This window comes from Pneumocystis jirovecii, assembly GCF_001477535.1.
Source record: "Pneumocystis jirovecii RU7 chromosome Unknown supercont1.14, whole genome shotgun sequence".
Classification (NCBI taxonomy): domain Eukaryota; kingdom Fungi; phylum Ascomycota; class Pneumocystomycetes; order Pneumocystales; family Pneumocystaceae; genus Pneumocystis; species Pneumocystis jirovecii.
Genome location: NW_017264788.1, coordinates 1 through 17735, shown reverse-complemented (window position 1 = coordinate 17735; position 17735 = coordinate 1). Strand labels below are relative to the sequence as shown.

The 17735-nt window shown below is 21.6% G+C and overlaps 7 protein-coding genes and 1 non-coding gene across 8 annotated transcripts; 5 read left to right on the top strand and 3 right to left on the bottom strand.

The window, feature by feature from the left end:
- Positions 1-104: 104 nt before the first annotated feature.
- Positions 105-1052, top strand: T551_02955 (uncharacterized protein; the record flags this gene model as incomplete). The annotated part of the gene is made up of 1 exon (XM_018375218.1): positions 105-1052. One exon carries the CDS (start codon positions 105-107, stop codon positions 1050-1052), a length of 948 nt encoding a protein of 315 aa, XP_018228426.1.
- A 165-nt stretch (positions 1053-1217) lies between these two features.
- T551_02954 (uncharacterized protein) lies at positions 1218-1929 on the bottom strand (the record flags this gene model as incomplete). The annotated part of the gene is made up of 2 exons (XM_018375217.1): positions 1218-1735; positions 1776-1929. The coding sequence occupies 2 exons, from the start codon at positions 1927-1929 to the stop codon at positions 1218-1220; spliced, it is 672 nt and encodes a 223-aa protein (XP_018228425.1).
- A 370-nt stretch (positions 1930-2299) lies between these two features.
- T551_02953 (uncharacterized protein) lies at positions 2300-3468 on the bottom strand (the record flags this gene model as incomplete). Its single annotated transcript, XM_018375216.1, has 4 exons — positions 2300-2827; positions 2878-3165; positions 3212-3351; positions 3390-3468. The coding sequence occupies 4 exons, from the start codon at positions 3466-3468 to the stop codon at positions 2300-2302; spliced, it is 1035 nt and encodes a 344-aa protein (XP_018228424.1).
- A 459-nt stretch (positions 3469-3927) lies between these two features.
- T551_05038 lies at positions 3928-3998 on the top strand. Its single transcript has one exon. It is a non-coding gene; the product is annotated as a tRNA-His (tRNA).
- A 1443-nt stretch (positions 3999-5441) lies between these two features.
- On the bottom strand, positions 5442-6663 carry T551_02952 (tRNA dihydrouridine synthase; the record flags this gene model as incomplete). The annotated part of the gene is made up of 4 exons (XM_018375215.1): positions 5442-5573; positions 5616-6190; positions 6233-6392; positions 6433-6663. 4 exons carry the CDS (start codon positions 6661-6663, stop codon positions 5442-5444), a joined length of 1098 nt encoding a protein of 365 aa, XP_018228423.1.
- A 112-nt stretch (positions 6664-6775) lies between these two features.
- T551_02951 (prefoldin, alpha subunit) lies at positions 6776-7364 on the top strand (the record flags this gene model as incomplete). Its single annotated transcript, XM_018375214.1, has 3 exons — positions 6776-6948; positions 7001-7102; positions 7151-7364. 3 exons carry the CDS (start codon positions 6776-6778, stop codon positions 7362-7364), a joined length of 489 nt encoding a protein of 162 aa, XP_018228422.1.
- Positions 7365-8400: 1036 nt separating this feature from the next.
- On the top strand, positions 8401-9695 carry T551_02950 (uncharacterized protein; the record flags this gene model as incomplete). The annotated part of the gene is made up of 2 exons (XM_018375213.1): positions 8401-8461; positions 8500-9695. 2 exons carry the CDS (start codon positions 8401-8403, stop codon positions 9693-9695), a joined length of 1257 nt encoding a protein of 418 aa, XP_018228421.1.
- Positions 9696-15147: 5452 nt separating this feature from the next.
- On the top strand, positions 15148-17735 carry T551_02949 (uncharacterized protein; the record flags this gene model as incomplete). The annotated part of the gene is made up of 3 exons (XM_018375212.1): positions 15148-15208; positions 15248-15287; positions 15344-17735. Coding segments are annotated over 3 exons (2493 nt in total), but the record flags the coding sequence as incomplete, so codon positions are not given.

Here is a 17735-nt window from a genome sequence, read left to right as displayed (position 1 = left end):
TCTATCATAATATTGTATTATTTACACTTGTTTCTATACTTGTTTTTATACTTAATCATTAAATTTATAATTATTAATCTCGATTGTTTTAAAATACTTGAAAAATGTCAGAAAATGAAACATTTACTAAAAGATCAAATGTTTCGTTTTCTAAAGCAGATATTTTTGAACAGAAAGAAGCTACTTTACATGAAAATTTATTGTCTCAAGTAGAACAAAATGAATTACGTGTTAAATCTGAAAACGATGTAAAAAGTTTATTGGATAAGCACTCAAGTCAGCTATTTGCTGGAGAAAATATTACTACACCAAAACGAACATTACATGGACCATCTTCTTCAAGATCAAACCGAAGTCTTTTATTATCTTTTAATACACCACAAACATCTTTTTTTACATCAGATATGATATTACCACCTCTTCCTCCATCTACGCCTACGGAAGCTCAAAAACTTTTATTAGATATGAGTCCAGAACCTGTTTTCATGACACCAAGAAGTATTCCAAAGTATACATTACATGATCTTGAGAAAGAAAGGTCAAAATTGCGTACAGAAATTATTAATCTTGAATCTCAATTGCGAGGTCGGGATGCAGAGATTAATGAGCTTCGTAATCATGTTGCAAATATTGAAAATACAATTTCTATATTAGAACATGAAAAAAATGATCTTATTACTTCATGGGAAGAAGAGAGACTTCAATTGGAGTCTAGAAGTTCGATGTCGTTATCTACTGACTCGAAAACTACTGCACCTGCTATTGATCAAGCAATATTAGCAGAACTAGAAACTAAACATCAAGAACAATTGACTGTTTTAGCAAACGATTTGCATTATCAATATTCACAAAAGCATCATCAAAAAGTTCAAGCACTTAAAGCAAATTATGAAAAAAAATATGAAGCTAAGATTATTGCACTTGAAGGAAAGATAGAAGAAATGAGGAAAATGCTACAAAATGAGCAGAAAGAAAAAAGAGAAATTATTGCGATGAGTGAAGAATTAATGAGAGTAATGGAAGAGCAACGAGAAAAAGAGCAAAAGAATTAGTTATGTATTATATTAGGATGAAATTATTATTTTTATATTTGTTAGAAATATTAATACATATACAATTGTGTATTAATAACTTGTCAATTTTTATGCCATAGAATATCATTAAAATGCAACATTGATTTGATAGACTTATTATAATTTAAAATATTAATTTTAATTCTATGTTCTAATAAAATTTATCCAGTTGGAAATTTCAGAAAGAAGAATTTCAAGATTATTTTTTTCACTCCAAAAATGACCTGCATTTTCGACTTTAACAGTAATTAACTCATTTGGACTATTCAGATTAGCCCAAAATTTGCAATAATTTCTCCAGGAAAATAAAGATGTAAGTAAGTCTTTGCCACCATATATAACTAAACCTTTTTTATGTAAATTATTTGATGTAAATTGGAGAAATAATCCAAGAAAATATGTAAGTGGAGGTAAAGGAGGAGAAATAAGCAGAAAAAATGTATTTTTAATAGGCGGATTCATTTTAATAGCAATAAGAGCACCATAAGAATAGCCGCCTAAAATAATTTTATTAATTTTAGGGAAATTAGTAAGAGTATAATTGATAACGGTTTGAAAATTTTGTTGTTCCGGATAGCTTGTCCAACTGGTTTGACCTTTAGATCCTAATGCACCTCTAAAATTAAATGTAACTACTAAATATTCTAATGAAAATAATTTTTCTAATATTTATTTGTTTGAATTAAATATAAAAAAAAATACCTGCAATTGCAATAACAACATGATTATTAAAATTTCCTCCTAATGGTGCATATGGATGAGCAATAATAGCAGCATTTACTGTAGATCCAGGGTCGTATATTCGAATTTCTAATGAGTTTTTCTCTGTTGAATAGATAAAACGTTCTTCTTTCATATCATTAACTCAAAAGAGAATATAAAAAATTAAATATTATAGGACATTAAGTTTTTATTATAAATTTGTTTTTTTGAAATATAATTTTCTTTAAAGATAAGGAATTTTGAATTTTTTATAACATTTTTTTAAATATATAAAATAATATAAAAACAAAAAACATGAAATAAAGTTTTTATTCCTTATATATATTCAATATACGTTTATATTTAAAATAGTTGATATAATATTATTAAGATTTAAATAGATAAATATAAGTTTAAAAATATACTGATTTATATGAAAACTATATGTTACATGATTCAAAAAATCTTACAAAATACTTTTCAATTACAACACTAACACATTTATAAATATATAAATTATGTGATTAAAAAACAAGTTTACGTGCAATAGGTTTTGTATCAAATTCTATATCGTTCATATTTTCATATTCTTGTTTAAAATTATTAAAATCTGTTTCATTTCCTTCAATAATTTTTCTTTTTGGCAATTGTGATGGATGAGTTGGTCGTGGATAACTAGAAAAATACTTACTTTTGAGAGCTTGTTTTGCAGATGGACGTTTTAATGGATCAAATAATAGTAACCATTCTAATAAATGAAGCTCTTCTTCACCTGCTGCGGTAAAAAGATCTCTATGATGTGCAGGTTTTGGATATTGCTTGAATTCTACAAAATCTGGAAGTTGGCGCATTCCTGGCCAATCTTCATCTGTTGGTGTTCCTAATGCTCGAAAAATAGTATCAAGTTGATCAACATCTGTATTTCCTGGAAGATATGGTGTACGAAGCATAAGTTCTGCAAATATGCAGCCTATAGACCATATATCAACACCAGTGCCATATGATTTTGCACCAAAAAGCAATTCTGGAGAACGATACCAACGTGTTACAACCTAAATAAACAAATTAGATAGCTGAAAATAGGTTTAATGATATCATCTACTTGACTAGTCATATTCACGTATGGATTTCCAAAATCCCTTGCAAGTCCAAAATCAGCAATTTTAAGAACACCATTTACGTCAATAAGAAGATTGTTTGGTTTAAGATCACGATGAAGAATAAAGTACGAATGAAGATAATGTAGACCACGTAATGTCATAAGCAACCATGATTTTATATCAGAAGATGAGAAAACAAGTGACTTATCTTTAATAATTATTTCAAGATCAGATGTAAGGAATTCAAGAATTAAGTTCAAATTTTTTTTTGATGAAAATACATCAATAAGCTGTTAAATTCTAAGTAAACTTGATTTATAAATAATATTAGGAAACCTCTATAATATTTTCATGTTTAATTTCTCGGAGAAATTTAACTTCACGGATTGCAGATATATCAAGACCCTCTTTTAATTGACCAATTTTTATTTTTTTAATAGCTACTTTCCTATTTGTAGATAATTGCCGACCTGTTTCTTGGTAAATTTAAAAATAACTTAATAAAACTCGATACCTAAATAAACAATAGCATAGGTTCCTTCTCCAACTTTTTTATCTTTAATATATAACTTAGCTTTATTGTCAACATCCATAATATTTAAATTTATTTAAAATCCTGAATTCTGATTTATTTAAAAATTTGAATAATTGATTTTAAATTTATTACTAGAAAGTTAAATGATTATTTTTTTAATATTATATTTTATCTAATAATATATTATTATTATCAAACATTTTTGTTTAATATTGAAAAAATAGTTTAAATCTTTAATTTATAATTAATATTTTTTATCTTTTATTTTAAATGATACGTTTTAAATAATATGTTTCATACTATAATTAAATTTATAATTTTAAAAAATTGTTAAATTAGTAACGAATTATTTAAATTTTTTATTATAAAAATCTACATATAAATTATAAAATAGTATAAATAATTAGATTTTGTATAATTTTAATTTTTTTATATTTCCATTAAAAAGATATATCTTAAATGTTTTAAAAATTTATTAATATTTATTTAATAAAAGGAGCATTGATTAGTATCTAAAGCTCGTATGGTGTAACGGTAACACTTCACATTGTGGCTGTGATGCTCTAGGTTCGATTCCTAGTACGGGCAATTTTGATTTGAGTTTAATGTTTTAGAATTCTTTTTAAAATATAAAAACTTAAGAATTAAGTTAAAGATATATAAGAAACTTTGTTAAATTTATATAATTTTATATAATTTCAAATATATTTTCGACATCACATAATAAAATAAGAATTGTTATTATATATTCAACTATATTTTATAAATATGCTTTATTAACATTTCTAATATTTTTTTTGTATATTTAAATTTAGTAGTATAGTTATTTTACATTTTATAAGTTAATTTTTTTCAAAGATTAACTATTTTTCTACTTATTGGATGTTTAATATTGTTTTCTACATTTATTGATTATAAAATAAATTTTTATTAAATATAAGGAATATAATAATTTTAAAAAATAAATTTTATATTATAATTTAAGAAATTATAAATTACTAGAATAGTAAATTTTATTGATATTCAAAGATTAAAATATATATAATTAAAATTTAATTTACTTTCCATTTAACTATATATATTCTATAAATCTAATTTTTTTTATGTTTATAACTCTATCATTTCTCTTAAATTAATATATAAATCAAATCTATAATAATTTTTAACAACATTTTTATAAAAATATATTACTTTTTTTAATATTAACCTAATAACTCTCAAATATGATTTTAAATTTCTACATTTTTCGAAATTATGATTATTTTTTAACTTTTAAAATTTTTTATAAAATTTATTAATTTGATGTATTTTATAATTTAGAATAAGAAAAAACTAATTAATCGTAAAATAAAAAAATTAAAGAAAAATAATAATATAGAAGTAAAATTTTCTATGAAATAATATTGATATGATTTATAATCAATACTTTATCAGTAATCGAACACATACGTTTCTGTAAATAAATTTAATATAATAATCTTTATCTTTTTCTTACTTTGAAAGCAGAGTAATGGTTAATTATTTATTATTGCATAATTAATCTTTTATCTATTTAAAGTATTAAATGTTTTATTAGAATTTATTAAATAATATTTAATAAAATATAAATCACTTTAAAAAACTAGAAATACTATAAACAGACTTCTAAAATTAATATTACTGAAAAGAATATAAAAATAAAATTCTAAGTTAATATACACTTTTAAATTAAAAAATATAAAAATACGTATCTGACATGTGGAAATTTAATAAATTATTCCTTTTAAAACATACTCTATTTTTCATATTTATTTTTATATTTTTTATATTTAATTTTTTTTAAAAAAATTATATTTACAATTATTATAGTTAATAATCTAATTTTTTCGATAATGCTACCTAAATAGAACCTATATTACATTAATTTTTTTATGTGTTTATAAGAAATAATCTTATAAATAAAAAACTTAAACTATTGCATCATAAAAATATTTTAATTTTATTATGTTTTGTTTTTAAAATAAAAATCAATGTAATTCCGAAATATATAACTCAATTTAATTCAACAATATAACTACTAGCCATTTCTAATGACTTATTTGCCTGTATTGGTAATGGTCGAAGATATGGCTGACAATGCCACCATTGAATTTTTTCTTCATTGTTATTTTCCAAAATTGCTTTCTTTTAAGATTATTAAAAATTTTATCTAGAAAATAAAAGTACCTTAACTAATATGTCAAGCTCTTCAACTATTTTAAAATACTTTTCTAATTCCCCTGGTTTTGTTTTTCCTAATTCATTTCGCAAATGCTCATATTTACATAATCCAGGCCGAAGAATTTTAAATAAATGGGGTTTCATAGCGTTAATACAACTTCTATCGTTCTCAAGTTTATAGTTTACAATAATATTCAAATACTCTTTAGCAATTTCCGTAATAATTGGATGTATATTAGAACGAGTAAAAATGCATGGATTATAAAGATTTCCTTCTGCAGACATAACACCATCTACCTTTGTTTCTTTCAAACATCTATCAACATCATGAGGCCAAAGAATATTTCCATTAGAAAAAATAACAATATCAGAAGGTAGATTTTCTCTTAAATATAAAATTTGACTCCAATCAGATAATCCTGTCATAGTACTCTTCTGCTCTCTTGTTCTTCCATGCACAGCCAAGATAGATACTCCTGATTCCACAATCATCCGAGCATATGCCAAAGTTTTTTCTTTATCAGGAAAAATACGAATTTTAGCAGTTATAGGTATATCAAGAGAATTATTAACATATTTAACTAAAAACCTCAATATTTAAAAAATATGATTTATTGTTGTACTAATTTTAGAAATCAAATCCCAATTTTCTTGTAAATAAGCACCATAATATCCTCGTTTTGCAATATTTTGAGGACAACCAAGATTTAGATCAACTGCATCACATTTTCCTACGACAATTTTTGACGCTTTTAAAAAATCTTCTGGATCATTTGCACAAAACTAAAAATATAAATAACACATAATATTTATAAACATATACTTGAACAATTAAAGGCCGATCTTTTCCATTATCTAAACTACTCCAAACTTCCTTACGATATTTAGGAGATAACCAAAAATTTTTTGCATGAAACATGGGTGTATAGCACAAATCTGCACCATATCTTCGAGACAAAATTCTCCAAGCAAGTTCTGATTGGTCAACCATAGGTGCAACAATTCGTGAAGGACTTCCAATAGAACGCCAAAACTCACGACCACGAAGACTCATTATTAATATTAAGTACTTTTTTAAATTTTATTTAATTTTTATTCATTAAAATCTAAATATTTAGGTTTTTAATTTTTTTATAGATATACAATCGAAATTATAAAAATCAAAAATGGCATATATTTATAATGAAGAGAAAATTAATAATATTAAAGTAAACTCTATTTCAAGAGATGGTTATGTTGAAATTGAAAAATATAAACTTTTCATAACTAATATATTACAACCAAAACTTCAATTACTTATAAAAGAACGAGAACAATTAGATAAAACTTTATTAGAATAGTATTATTTAGATTTTAATTTTGATTCTGGTTTTTATACTTATTTTGAATAGCTTTAAATTAAAATCACATATTTTACAAATCCAAAATGAACAACTTGATCAAATAAAAGTAATGATTGACATAGGATCGAGTTTTTATGTTCAGTCAAAAATGTATACTTTTATTTATTTATTTATTTAAGATTCATTAATATAGTATAGAACAGATACATCTAAAGTTATTGTATCTTTAGATTGTGGTGAAATTTATACCGAAATGACACATAATGAAGCTTTGCAATTTATTGATAAAAAAGAAGATATTCTTAAAAAAAGGGCAGAAATGAAATCAAACTCTATAAACAAGATAAGAGCACATATTGTTGTAATGATGGAGATTATAAAAAGAATTCTTGAAAAGCAAAAAATATCGTAAATACTTTTTTAAAGTTTCTCATCCATATAAACTTTAAAAGTAAAAGCATATTTTTGATAACTATTTTTTAGCATTAAGGAAAAGTTTAACGTAGGTTTTTAAAATCTAAAATAAAAATGAATTCTTTAATGAAAAGATATATAGCATTGTTTTTAAAATTTAGAAATAATGTTATTTAAAAAATTTATAAAATATTTACTATTTTCTAGAATAACTTAAAATATTTTTTATTTTTAACATATTCCTTTAAAAAAAATCTTATCAATAAAGAAAAACATTTTGAATATATAATTTATAAGTGATATAATAAAAAAGTAAACTACAGGGATAGAAATTAAATAAATTCTGGATCTATTTTTTACAATTGAACTATAAAATATTAATGGTTTTTTACTAAAAATATCATATGAGTGATAAAAATATAAAAAAAAGAAATCTAAGAAAAATATTTACTTAAAAATATTTGTAAAAAAATATCAAGCTTTTTAGATTAAAAATATTCTTTGTTTTATTTATCTATTAAAACAGAATAATTATAAAGATATTATTAATAAAAATATTTGAAAGTATAGATAAAGGAAGTTTATAAATTTGCAAACAATCAAAAAAATAAAATAATATGAGCTTGTAAAACAATTGACCATATTATAAAATTTATAAATATATAAAAATTTATAAAAATATCAATGAATAGAATTATTAAAAGGAAAACAAATAATTTACAAATAAAGCATATTATAGTTTAGGATTTTTTGATAAAGTACATAAAAACTAGTATTGAATATAAATTAATATTATTTCTTAAAATTTTTATACTATTCTATTTAATATGAAATTTGAAATAAATTTACAAAAAATGATTTAAACTTATTATAAAGTATTTAAAAATCTTTCTAATAAAAATACTTTATTATCTAATTAATATTTGTTATCTATTCTTGATAACATTTTCCGTAATCGGGATACGATTAAACATATTTCGATGTCAAAGAGCTCTCTCCACGAAATACTTTAATTAATTAATACTACTTCATGAATGAAGGCCTCAATAATTGCTATACTTGTTGGAGTTACTCTCGTTTTTTCTAAAAATAATGGTATTTAAGATTCTTTTTTCCAAATTTTGACCTTTTAGAACGCGATTATGCTAGTTCTATTTTGAAAAGAGATAATTTGAATTATTATCGCGTTACTAGAGATTTTTTTCCAAGAGAATCAAGAGATTCACTAAATAAGCTTACAGGAAATCTTAAGAAAATACTGGAAGAAGTCGATAGTCTTTTAAATGGTAAAATACAGTGGAAAGAACATGATTCCTTAGACGATTCTTCAAATGCAGAAAAATATAATATTTTAGAAGAACAGAATTCTAGAATTATGAGTATTCTGCAAGGCTATTTTATGAATTGCTATAGTACAGATGAATGTGCAAGAACAATACAAGATTATCGCTCTGCTCTTAAGACTTTTGAAAATAAAGGAGAAGCATTTGCTAGGCTAAATTCATTATTTTCAGATAAAGATATATGTGACAAAATATTGAAGCATCTGGATAAATTATGTACTATTATTAGAGAAGAACAAAATGCAATTAATGATTTTACAAAGGATGTTTGTCTTATTCAGCTTTCAAAATGTCATGAGCTAGAGGAAAATTGTAAAAATATTTTAAAAGATTCATGCAAAAATGTAAAAGAAAAATGCAAAGAGAAAACTATTCTTTCAGGGGATATATTTACTATGACTCATACTGTGCTTGTTATATCAACAACAGTAACCACAGAAATAGCGCCTGAAACATCAACTTGTGTAGAGACAATGGTAGTGACAGAAACATGTTGTATAGATAGGCCTCCTGCTACCATGGAACCTGAACCTGAGCCAGAGAAACCAGAAGAACCAACCTCATGCCCAGAACCTGAACCAAATCCTGAACCTGAACCTGAACCTGAACCCGAACCCGAACCTGAACCTGAACCTGAACCTGAACCTGAACCTGAACCTGAACCTGAACCTGAACCTGAACCTGAACCCGAACCCGAACCCGAACCTGAACCCGAACCTGAACCCGAACCTGAGCCTGAGCCTGAGCCTGAGCCTGAGCCTGAGCCTGAACCTAAACCAACAACAATGCCATCCGAAGATGAACCAACTACAGATGATTCTAGTTGTTCATATACGGAGATAGTAACAGTAACATCTAGTCCTATTAAAACAAGTGAGTCTGGAATAGAAAGTAAAAGTTATGGACTTCGTGTTGAAAAGTTTCATGAAATGAGGGTAATTTGTTTAATTATAGGAATAACAGCAGGAATTTGGATAATTGTTTAAGATATAGAGAGCATTTATTTGTTTATACTTTGCTATAGTAGATTTTAATATAAATACTTGTAAAAATAATTGTAGCTTTTGGCCCATAGTTTATAAAAACGTGTTTTTGTAATGCTTGAAAACAAAAATCGTCAAAGTATGTAACTAAAATAAATAGATTTGTATTTTTTATATATTAAATTGATATTTATTTATTTATTTATTTATTTATTGTTTAAACGTTTAAATTTATTTTTATTATTTTATTTGAAATTATAAAAATTATTAGTTTAGTTTTATAAAAAATATTTAATTATTTTAAAAAATTTTATATTTTTAATTACTATTTTTACGAAAAATTATTATTTAAAATATATAATTTTATTTATTTATATAGTATTAAAAAAATATTAAAAACTTTAATACAAAAATCAATCATAATTACTTTTTAACATCATATTAAGATATTTTTAAAGAGTTCTTTTAACATCTTTATCAAATTAATACATTATATTTTTTTTAAAAAATATAAGTATTTTTAAATATGTTTAACAAATAAGAATAAAAAAATAATCAAAATCTAAGTATAAAAATTAAAAAAAATATGAATGTTTTTATTATTAAAGTATATGAAATATTTATTTTTTCATATATATAATTCAATAAATAATAAGAAATGACCTTATTTTGCTATATTATTTTTTTTAAAATAATAAAAATAACATTATTTCATTTTTAATATTTTACCTTAATTTAAAAATTCAAATCTTGAAAAATTAAAACAGTGATAACAAATAACATTTATTATTTTATGATTTTCTTTTTTAACTTTAAAATCAATATGTATTGAGTATTAATTTTTAAATCAAAGGTCATCCTTAAAGAATCTTATATATCTTTATATAATTATAATAAATAAAAACTTTTACTTTTATTTCACTAATTGCATAAAATATGGTATATTAAAAGAAATTCATATTTTATATATTTTTGTTTTTTTATATTTTTATTTTTCAAAAAACTTATTTTTATATTCAAAAAATCAAGGTTTTAAAATAATATTATCAAATATATTATTAAAAGATTTTTTAAACAAAATTCTTTTAATTTTACTCTTAAAAAGTATAGAAAAATCAAAATCTATAAATAATATAAAAATATAATGGATTAATAACTAAATTGTTGATTATAGATAAAGTAAATAAAGAATTAAAAAATTTATGTAAAAATATAACCTCTAAAAAATTTAAGAAATTAGAAAATAAAATTTAAAACAAATAATATATTTAAAAAAATTGAAATAATAATTTATTTTTTTTAATTCAACAAATATATTTACACTAAAAATAAGCGAGAATTTTTATTTTTAGAAGGTATATAGCCAAAATATCACAAAAAGCTGTAACAAATTAAATGAGTGTTACTAGGAGAAATATAATAAAATAATAAAGAATTTCATTATAAAAACATTTAAAAAATATATATCAAAATGAAGTAATTTTAAAAATGAGTTAAAAAAATTTAATCATAATCAAATAAATATAGAAATTAAATGTTTTTGAATTCGAAAATATAAAAAAACATCTGGAATGAAATACTAAAAAAAATAAAAAAAGCTAAAAACAAATCAAAATATTACATTTCAAAATATTACATTTCAAAATAATATTAATGAAATATCTTATTTGTTATTCGAAAAATGTTATTTTTATAAAACAACTTTTATTAATACATTAAATAGAAATTTAGATAAATTAAGAATCTAGAATGAAGAAATTCATATATATATTTGTTAAATTTAAATATTACTTTAAGTTACATTCAGAATTATTAAATATATTAGATAAAAAGAATTTTTAAAAACAACCATAAAAAATCTTCAAATCAAAAAACCAAAGACATTATTATTCACTTAGTTTTTTTAGATTGAAATTCTTAAAAATAATATTAGGAAAAATGTGAAAGTCTGTCTAGTGAAAATAATAAAAAACTGAAATCAAATTATTTATTTTAACCAATTTTTTTGGAAAACATACAAAAATGCTAATACGAAATATTATAAAAAAAATACACGAGTTATTCCATTCAAAAAAGAAATAACTTAAAATGTTTAAATAAAGATTGATAGATGCGTTTAAAAAATTGAAAAAAAACACCAAATTATTTATTTCATAAATCTAGTCGATAAGAGTTTCCATTGTTCTTTCACTAAATTCACAAATGAAGGTAACTCTTCTCTAAAAGTATTTGAGTAATCTGTTTTCCAATAATAAAAATCATACGCAATCAAAAAGAGATTATTTAATACTAATCAAAAATTTAAGAGACTGAATAATCTTTTTTTACATTAAATCAACATTATGAATGATTGAAGAGTTCAGAGGAATTAAAAAAATAATTGTTTAAAAAGATAATATGTTTAGAAAAACAAGCAAATTATATAAATGAGCTTAAAAAATGGTCTAAAATTTTATTTAAAAAAAATAATCAATTTTCTTTTATATTTATAATGCTTGATATTACATATCAAATAATAATTAGACTAAATTCAAAGTACTAAATATTAGCAAAAAATGTAAATATTATAAATACAAAAATAAAAAATTTTAAGCACTAAATATTAAAGGCATATATAAAGTAAAAGTAAAGTATAAAAGTCTATTACTAGAATTTAAATTTAAAAATTATTCTAATTATAAAATCCACATAAAATCAAAAAAGTGTGAAATAAATTAAGCTATTAGAGTTAAAGTAACAAGAAATATGACAAAGAAAAAATAATACAGATTAGTTCTTGTAACGAATAGATGAGACATCTGTCCACTAATACATATAAAAACCACCATGTTAATACACAAAGTAATTTTCATACTAATATTGACATTTAGAAAGGAATATAAACACATAAAATGTGCGAAAAAGTATAACTATGCAAGTAATACAAAACCAATCAAAGAAAAAGATGAATGAATAGAACTTTATGAAAGAATTAACAATAATAACCATTATTTTACTCATCATCTAAAAAGATACATAAAGAATATAAAGGAACATAGATATTTAAAAGGGAAATAAACAAAAAATTGAATAAATACAATAAAATAAAAGTAGGAAATAAAGATAACTCTTATTTTTTATTAATTTATTGTATATTTTTATAATATAAATTTGTATTTTTCATTTAATTATTACATATTTTTGATTTGATAATTTTGTCCTCAATAAGTGTTTTTTTCTAGCTTTTTTTCCATCTATTTATTTAAAATTTACTTAGATTATCTTGCAAGGTATTCAAATATTAAACAATAATAAAATACCTCATAAAATCTAATCAATGCAAAAATCATATCCATTATTATATTATTTAGCTCATATTTTTCTAGAGATTTTAATTATATTAAAATATATTCATTAATGTAAATATACTTACAATTTAAAAAATATTTTTAAAATAAAATAGTTCACTTAAAGAAATAATTATAATTTTAACTCTATAAAAAGTTATAAAATCCAAAATATACAATAATTTATAAAAAATATAAAAAAATCAAAGTAAAAATACTAATCATTAAAAAGATGTTATCATAAATATTTATAAATTTACAAGGTTATGAACAATATTTTTGAATAAAATCTTAAAAATACTAAAATAAAACTTTAAATTTTAAATAAATACTTCTCTATATAATTAAAAGCTCATCTTTTATTTAAATATCTAACATATGAATCAACTTGAAATCTAAAATAAAATTTCATTTTTAATTTTAAAATATACATTTAATAATTTTTATAATTTCAATAAAACATTCTAAAAATGCATAAAAAATGGTAAAAGTTATTATATCTAAAATTTGAGTTAATATTAAAAAATATAAATTAAAAATTAAACTTAAATAGCTTATTATATATTCTCTTTACCAAGTTATATAAAGAACATTAACCCTTCTTACTGATATTATATAATAGATATTTTAATGAGAAAATTAACCGTTAATCTTTTTTTTATATTTTTAAAATATAGAAATATTAATAATTTTAAATATTAAAAAAATAAAAATTAACAAAAACTAATAAAAATTAATATATTCTTTAAAATTAAAAAATAGTTTAGAATTTAAAAACAAAAAATCTAATAAAAATATACATAAATTCAAAAAAGTAAAGAATATATAAATTTGAAAAAATAAATATATTCTTAGATTATTTAAACCATGTTTAAAAACACCAAAATATACAAAAATTTCCAGAAATAAAAAATCACAAATCTTATTAATATAAACTATATAAATTTATCATAAGTGAAAATCTCTTAATAGTCCCTAAAAAAATCAAGGTATTGACTTAATGTATAAAAATAATGAAATAAAAATTCAAAAAAAAATATTTTTATTAATTATATTATTTTTAATAAAATAAAAAGAATTAAAATGTTCTAATTTTAACTTTAAACTAATTTAGAAATCAATATTTTAAATAAATCCATAAAAATAAGTATCTTACTAAAATAAATAATAATACTATAAAAATACTATCATTTGTTATTTATATGTTATCTAATGATAAATCATTTTTTTAATACGCTATATTTTTATTCACACTTTTAAATTAATATTATAATTGAATTTTTTTTTCATTTTTCATTTAATAAATCTTTTCTTTTTATATTTTATTTTTTACTTATTCATTTTTACATTTATCCTGCATTTATTTCTAATTTAGTCATATTTAGCCTAGAGAACACTTAGACAAACATAAAGTTAATCAAATAATCATAATTATGTGTTTTATATGTGACATTACTTAAAGTATAAATATATATATTTTAATTGTGGAAAATATTTTGAAAAATATTTATCAATATATAATAATGATGATTTAAGAAAAACCTTAATAAAAATATCAAAAACGAAAATTTATAAAACGAAATAGTTTATTTTGTAATATTTTAGATTTTAACTTTAAAAAAGGCAAAAATATAAAATATAAAATATTTTATAATAAAAATATTTATAAATCTAAAATCATTAATATTTTTAAATAAAATTAAATATCTTAAAATTTATTATTAAAGTATATAAAAGAACAAAGAATTTGGAAAACTAAAATATCTAAATTTCAAAAACAATCATATGAAAATATAACAACTTAGAAATAAAAGACTAAAAATATCATAATTTAAATAATAACTATTATTTTTTAAAACTAATAAAGACAATGTAAACTTCATTGATACTAAAAACACTCAAAACGTATATAAATAGTTAAAAACAAAAATATTAAAATTAAGAATTAAAAAAACACTTAAAAATATCAATAAATTTCAAAAGAAATAATTATTATTACTTAAGAAATGTTTTTATGATTTAGATTATTTTAAAATAAAAATTGATAAAATTATTTTTTAATTATTTTCTTTATATTTCGTTCAAATACACAATATTTTTAAAAAAGTCATTATTTATTACCATTATAAATGAAAGTATTTATGTTAATTGTTTCTCTTGGTATATCATATGTTTTTTCAGAAAATATTGGTATTTATTTTTTCTTTTTTTGTTTTTAATTTTTTTTAGAATTTATATATAAAAAATCTATTTTATCAGATTTAATAAGGTATAAAAACTTTCAAATAGTGTTGAAAAATGTATAATTAATGCATTTCTATATAGTGAAGAAAAATTTTTTGCTTTGATTTTAAAAGAAAATGCATTAAACGATCAATGTCAAATAAAACTAAAGGAATATTGTAAAAATTTGGAAGACATGAATTTGAACCCGAAAAATCTACATTATTTATTGAAAAAACCATGTGAAGAGATGAAAATAAAAGAAACGTGCGATAATTTAAAAAGCAAGATTAAACAGACATGTACAACATATGAGAAAGTTTTTGAAAGTATAATAAAAGAATCATTTTTAAGGCAACAAAGTTGTCTATTAGAAGATAACTGTATGTTTTTAGAAGGGGCATGTCCAATGGAATTTAGACAAAAATGCAACAAATTAAGAGAAAGATGTAGAAAAAAAAAACAAAATGAAATAACAGAAAAAATTCTTTTAAGAATATTAAGCAAAAATTTAAAAAACAAAGAAACTTGTGAAAAAGTTATTAATGAAAAATGTCTTTTACTAGTGGAAGAAAGTAATGAACTAATGGAATTTTGTTTAAATTCTTCAGACAGATGTCAAAAACTTATAAATATGATGAATACTCAATGCTCTAATCTTGAAAGTGATATTAGCTTTTTATTTACACACAATGACACCCTAAAAACACAATGTAGTTCATTACTTGAAAAATGTTATTTTTATGAGGCAAATTGTGATGATAATATTCAGACTAACTGTGAAAAATTAAAGAAAAAATGCGAAAAGCAGACAAAATATACACTATTAAATTTAACATTTAATCCAATAAAAAACATTGCACTAATGGAAAAGATAGGAAAAGAAGAATTATTTGGAGATGAAATTAGAAAGCCAAAAATAAAGGATACGATTGATCTTTTAATATTAATAACAAATAGTAGTTTGAAAGAATGTAAAACTCGTCTTAATAAGTGTTATGAATTTTGCAACCTTTTGCCTCAATTAAAATATTTATATGATAATATTACAAAAGAAATGAGTAAAAATAAAGAAGAAATATGTACTACCCTAAAAAGTAAATTGAAACTTAGATGTAATGCTTTTAAATTAAAATTGGCTGACTTATCATTGTCAAATACCACTAAAGACTATGAAGAAGCTGCATTATTAGGATGGTTCGAGCAATTTACAACCCTTGATGATCGACTCTGCGCAAATTTGGAATCGAGATGCTTCTATTTACAGAAACCTTGTAATTCAGAAAATATTAAACTTGATAATGCATGCAGTAATGCAAAATTAGCATGTTTAAAGATGCGGGTTTTTAGAAAGGAATATCAACTATTAGAAACCAATTTAAGGGGAAAACTACATAACTTAACGATTAAAAGTTCGCTTAAAACATGCGTAAATGAACTATTTAATTTGTGTAAAAAAGAAACTAATATTAAAAAACCAGTATTAATAAACTTATGTTTACAACCATGGGATACTTGTAAGGAACTTGCAAATGATATAGAAAAACAAAGTAAGAGGCTTAGAAACGATCTGGATCAAAAAAGGGATTTTCCGGATAAAGAGGACTGCAAAAAACTAAAAGAGAAATGTGAAGTGTTAGGACATGATTCAAAAACGAACGACTTACCATGTTTTACACTGAAAGGGCGATGTGATCATTTGGAAAATGCTAAGGAATTAGAGGAAATTTTGTTAGAAGAAAAAGTAGAAAATTTAGGCAATTTAGATATATGTATAAAAAAAGTTTCAGAAAAATGTAATAAATGGTCTAAAAAAAAGAGAACAAGATTTATTTTTTCGTGTATACAATTAGTCACTACTTGTCAAATCATTACTAGAGACATTAAATCTAAATGTTCTGTATTAGAAAGGAACATAGATATTGAAGACGTTCTAGATCAAGTGAAGAGTGATGATGCAGACATAAAGGGTCCTACATGTGATTTATGGGAGCCTTATTGTGATAAGTTTATGTTGAGCTGTGAAAAACTTGTACGAAATAATGGAAAGAATGGAAAATGCAAAGAACTAAAGGAGAGCTGTGAACCCTATCGTAGAATACAAGAACAAGAAATGAAACTTATGTATGAATTAAGAGGAGGTCTCAATAGCGAAAATAAATGTAAATCAACCCTTAATGAACACTGTTTGCATTGGGATAAAACGAAAAATGATACATTCAAGAATTTCTGCAACAATAACACTGATACCAAAAATAATACAACTAAAAATGAACTGTGCAAGAAATTACTAAAACATGTAAAGGAAAGATGTACAAAATTATTGGCAAAATTAAATGGCATGGCAACGGAAATAGAAGAAAATGTAAAGATTGTTGAAAAATTGAACGAAGCAGCGAAAAAAGCACTAAAGAATACAAATCTTATTTTAACTTCAAGCAAACAAAAAACAGATCCTAACATAAATAACGCAACATTAATTCTAGCTTATAAT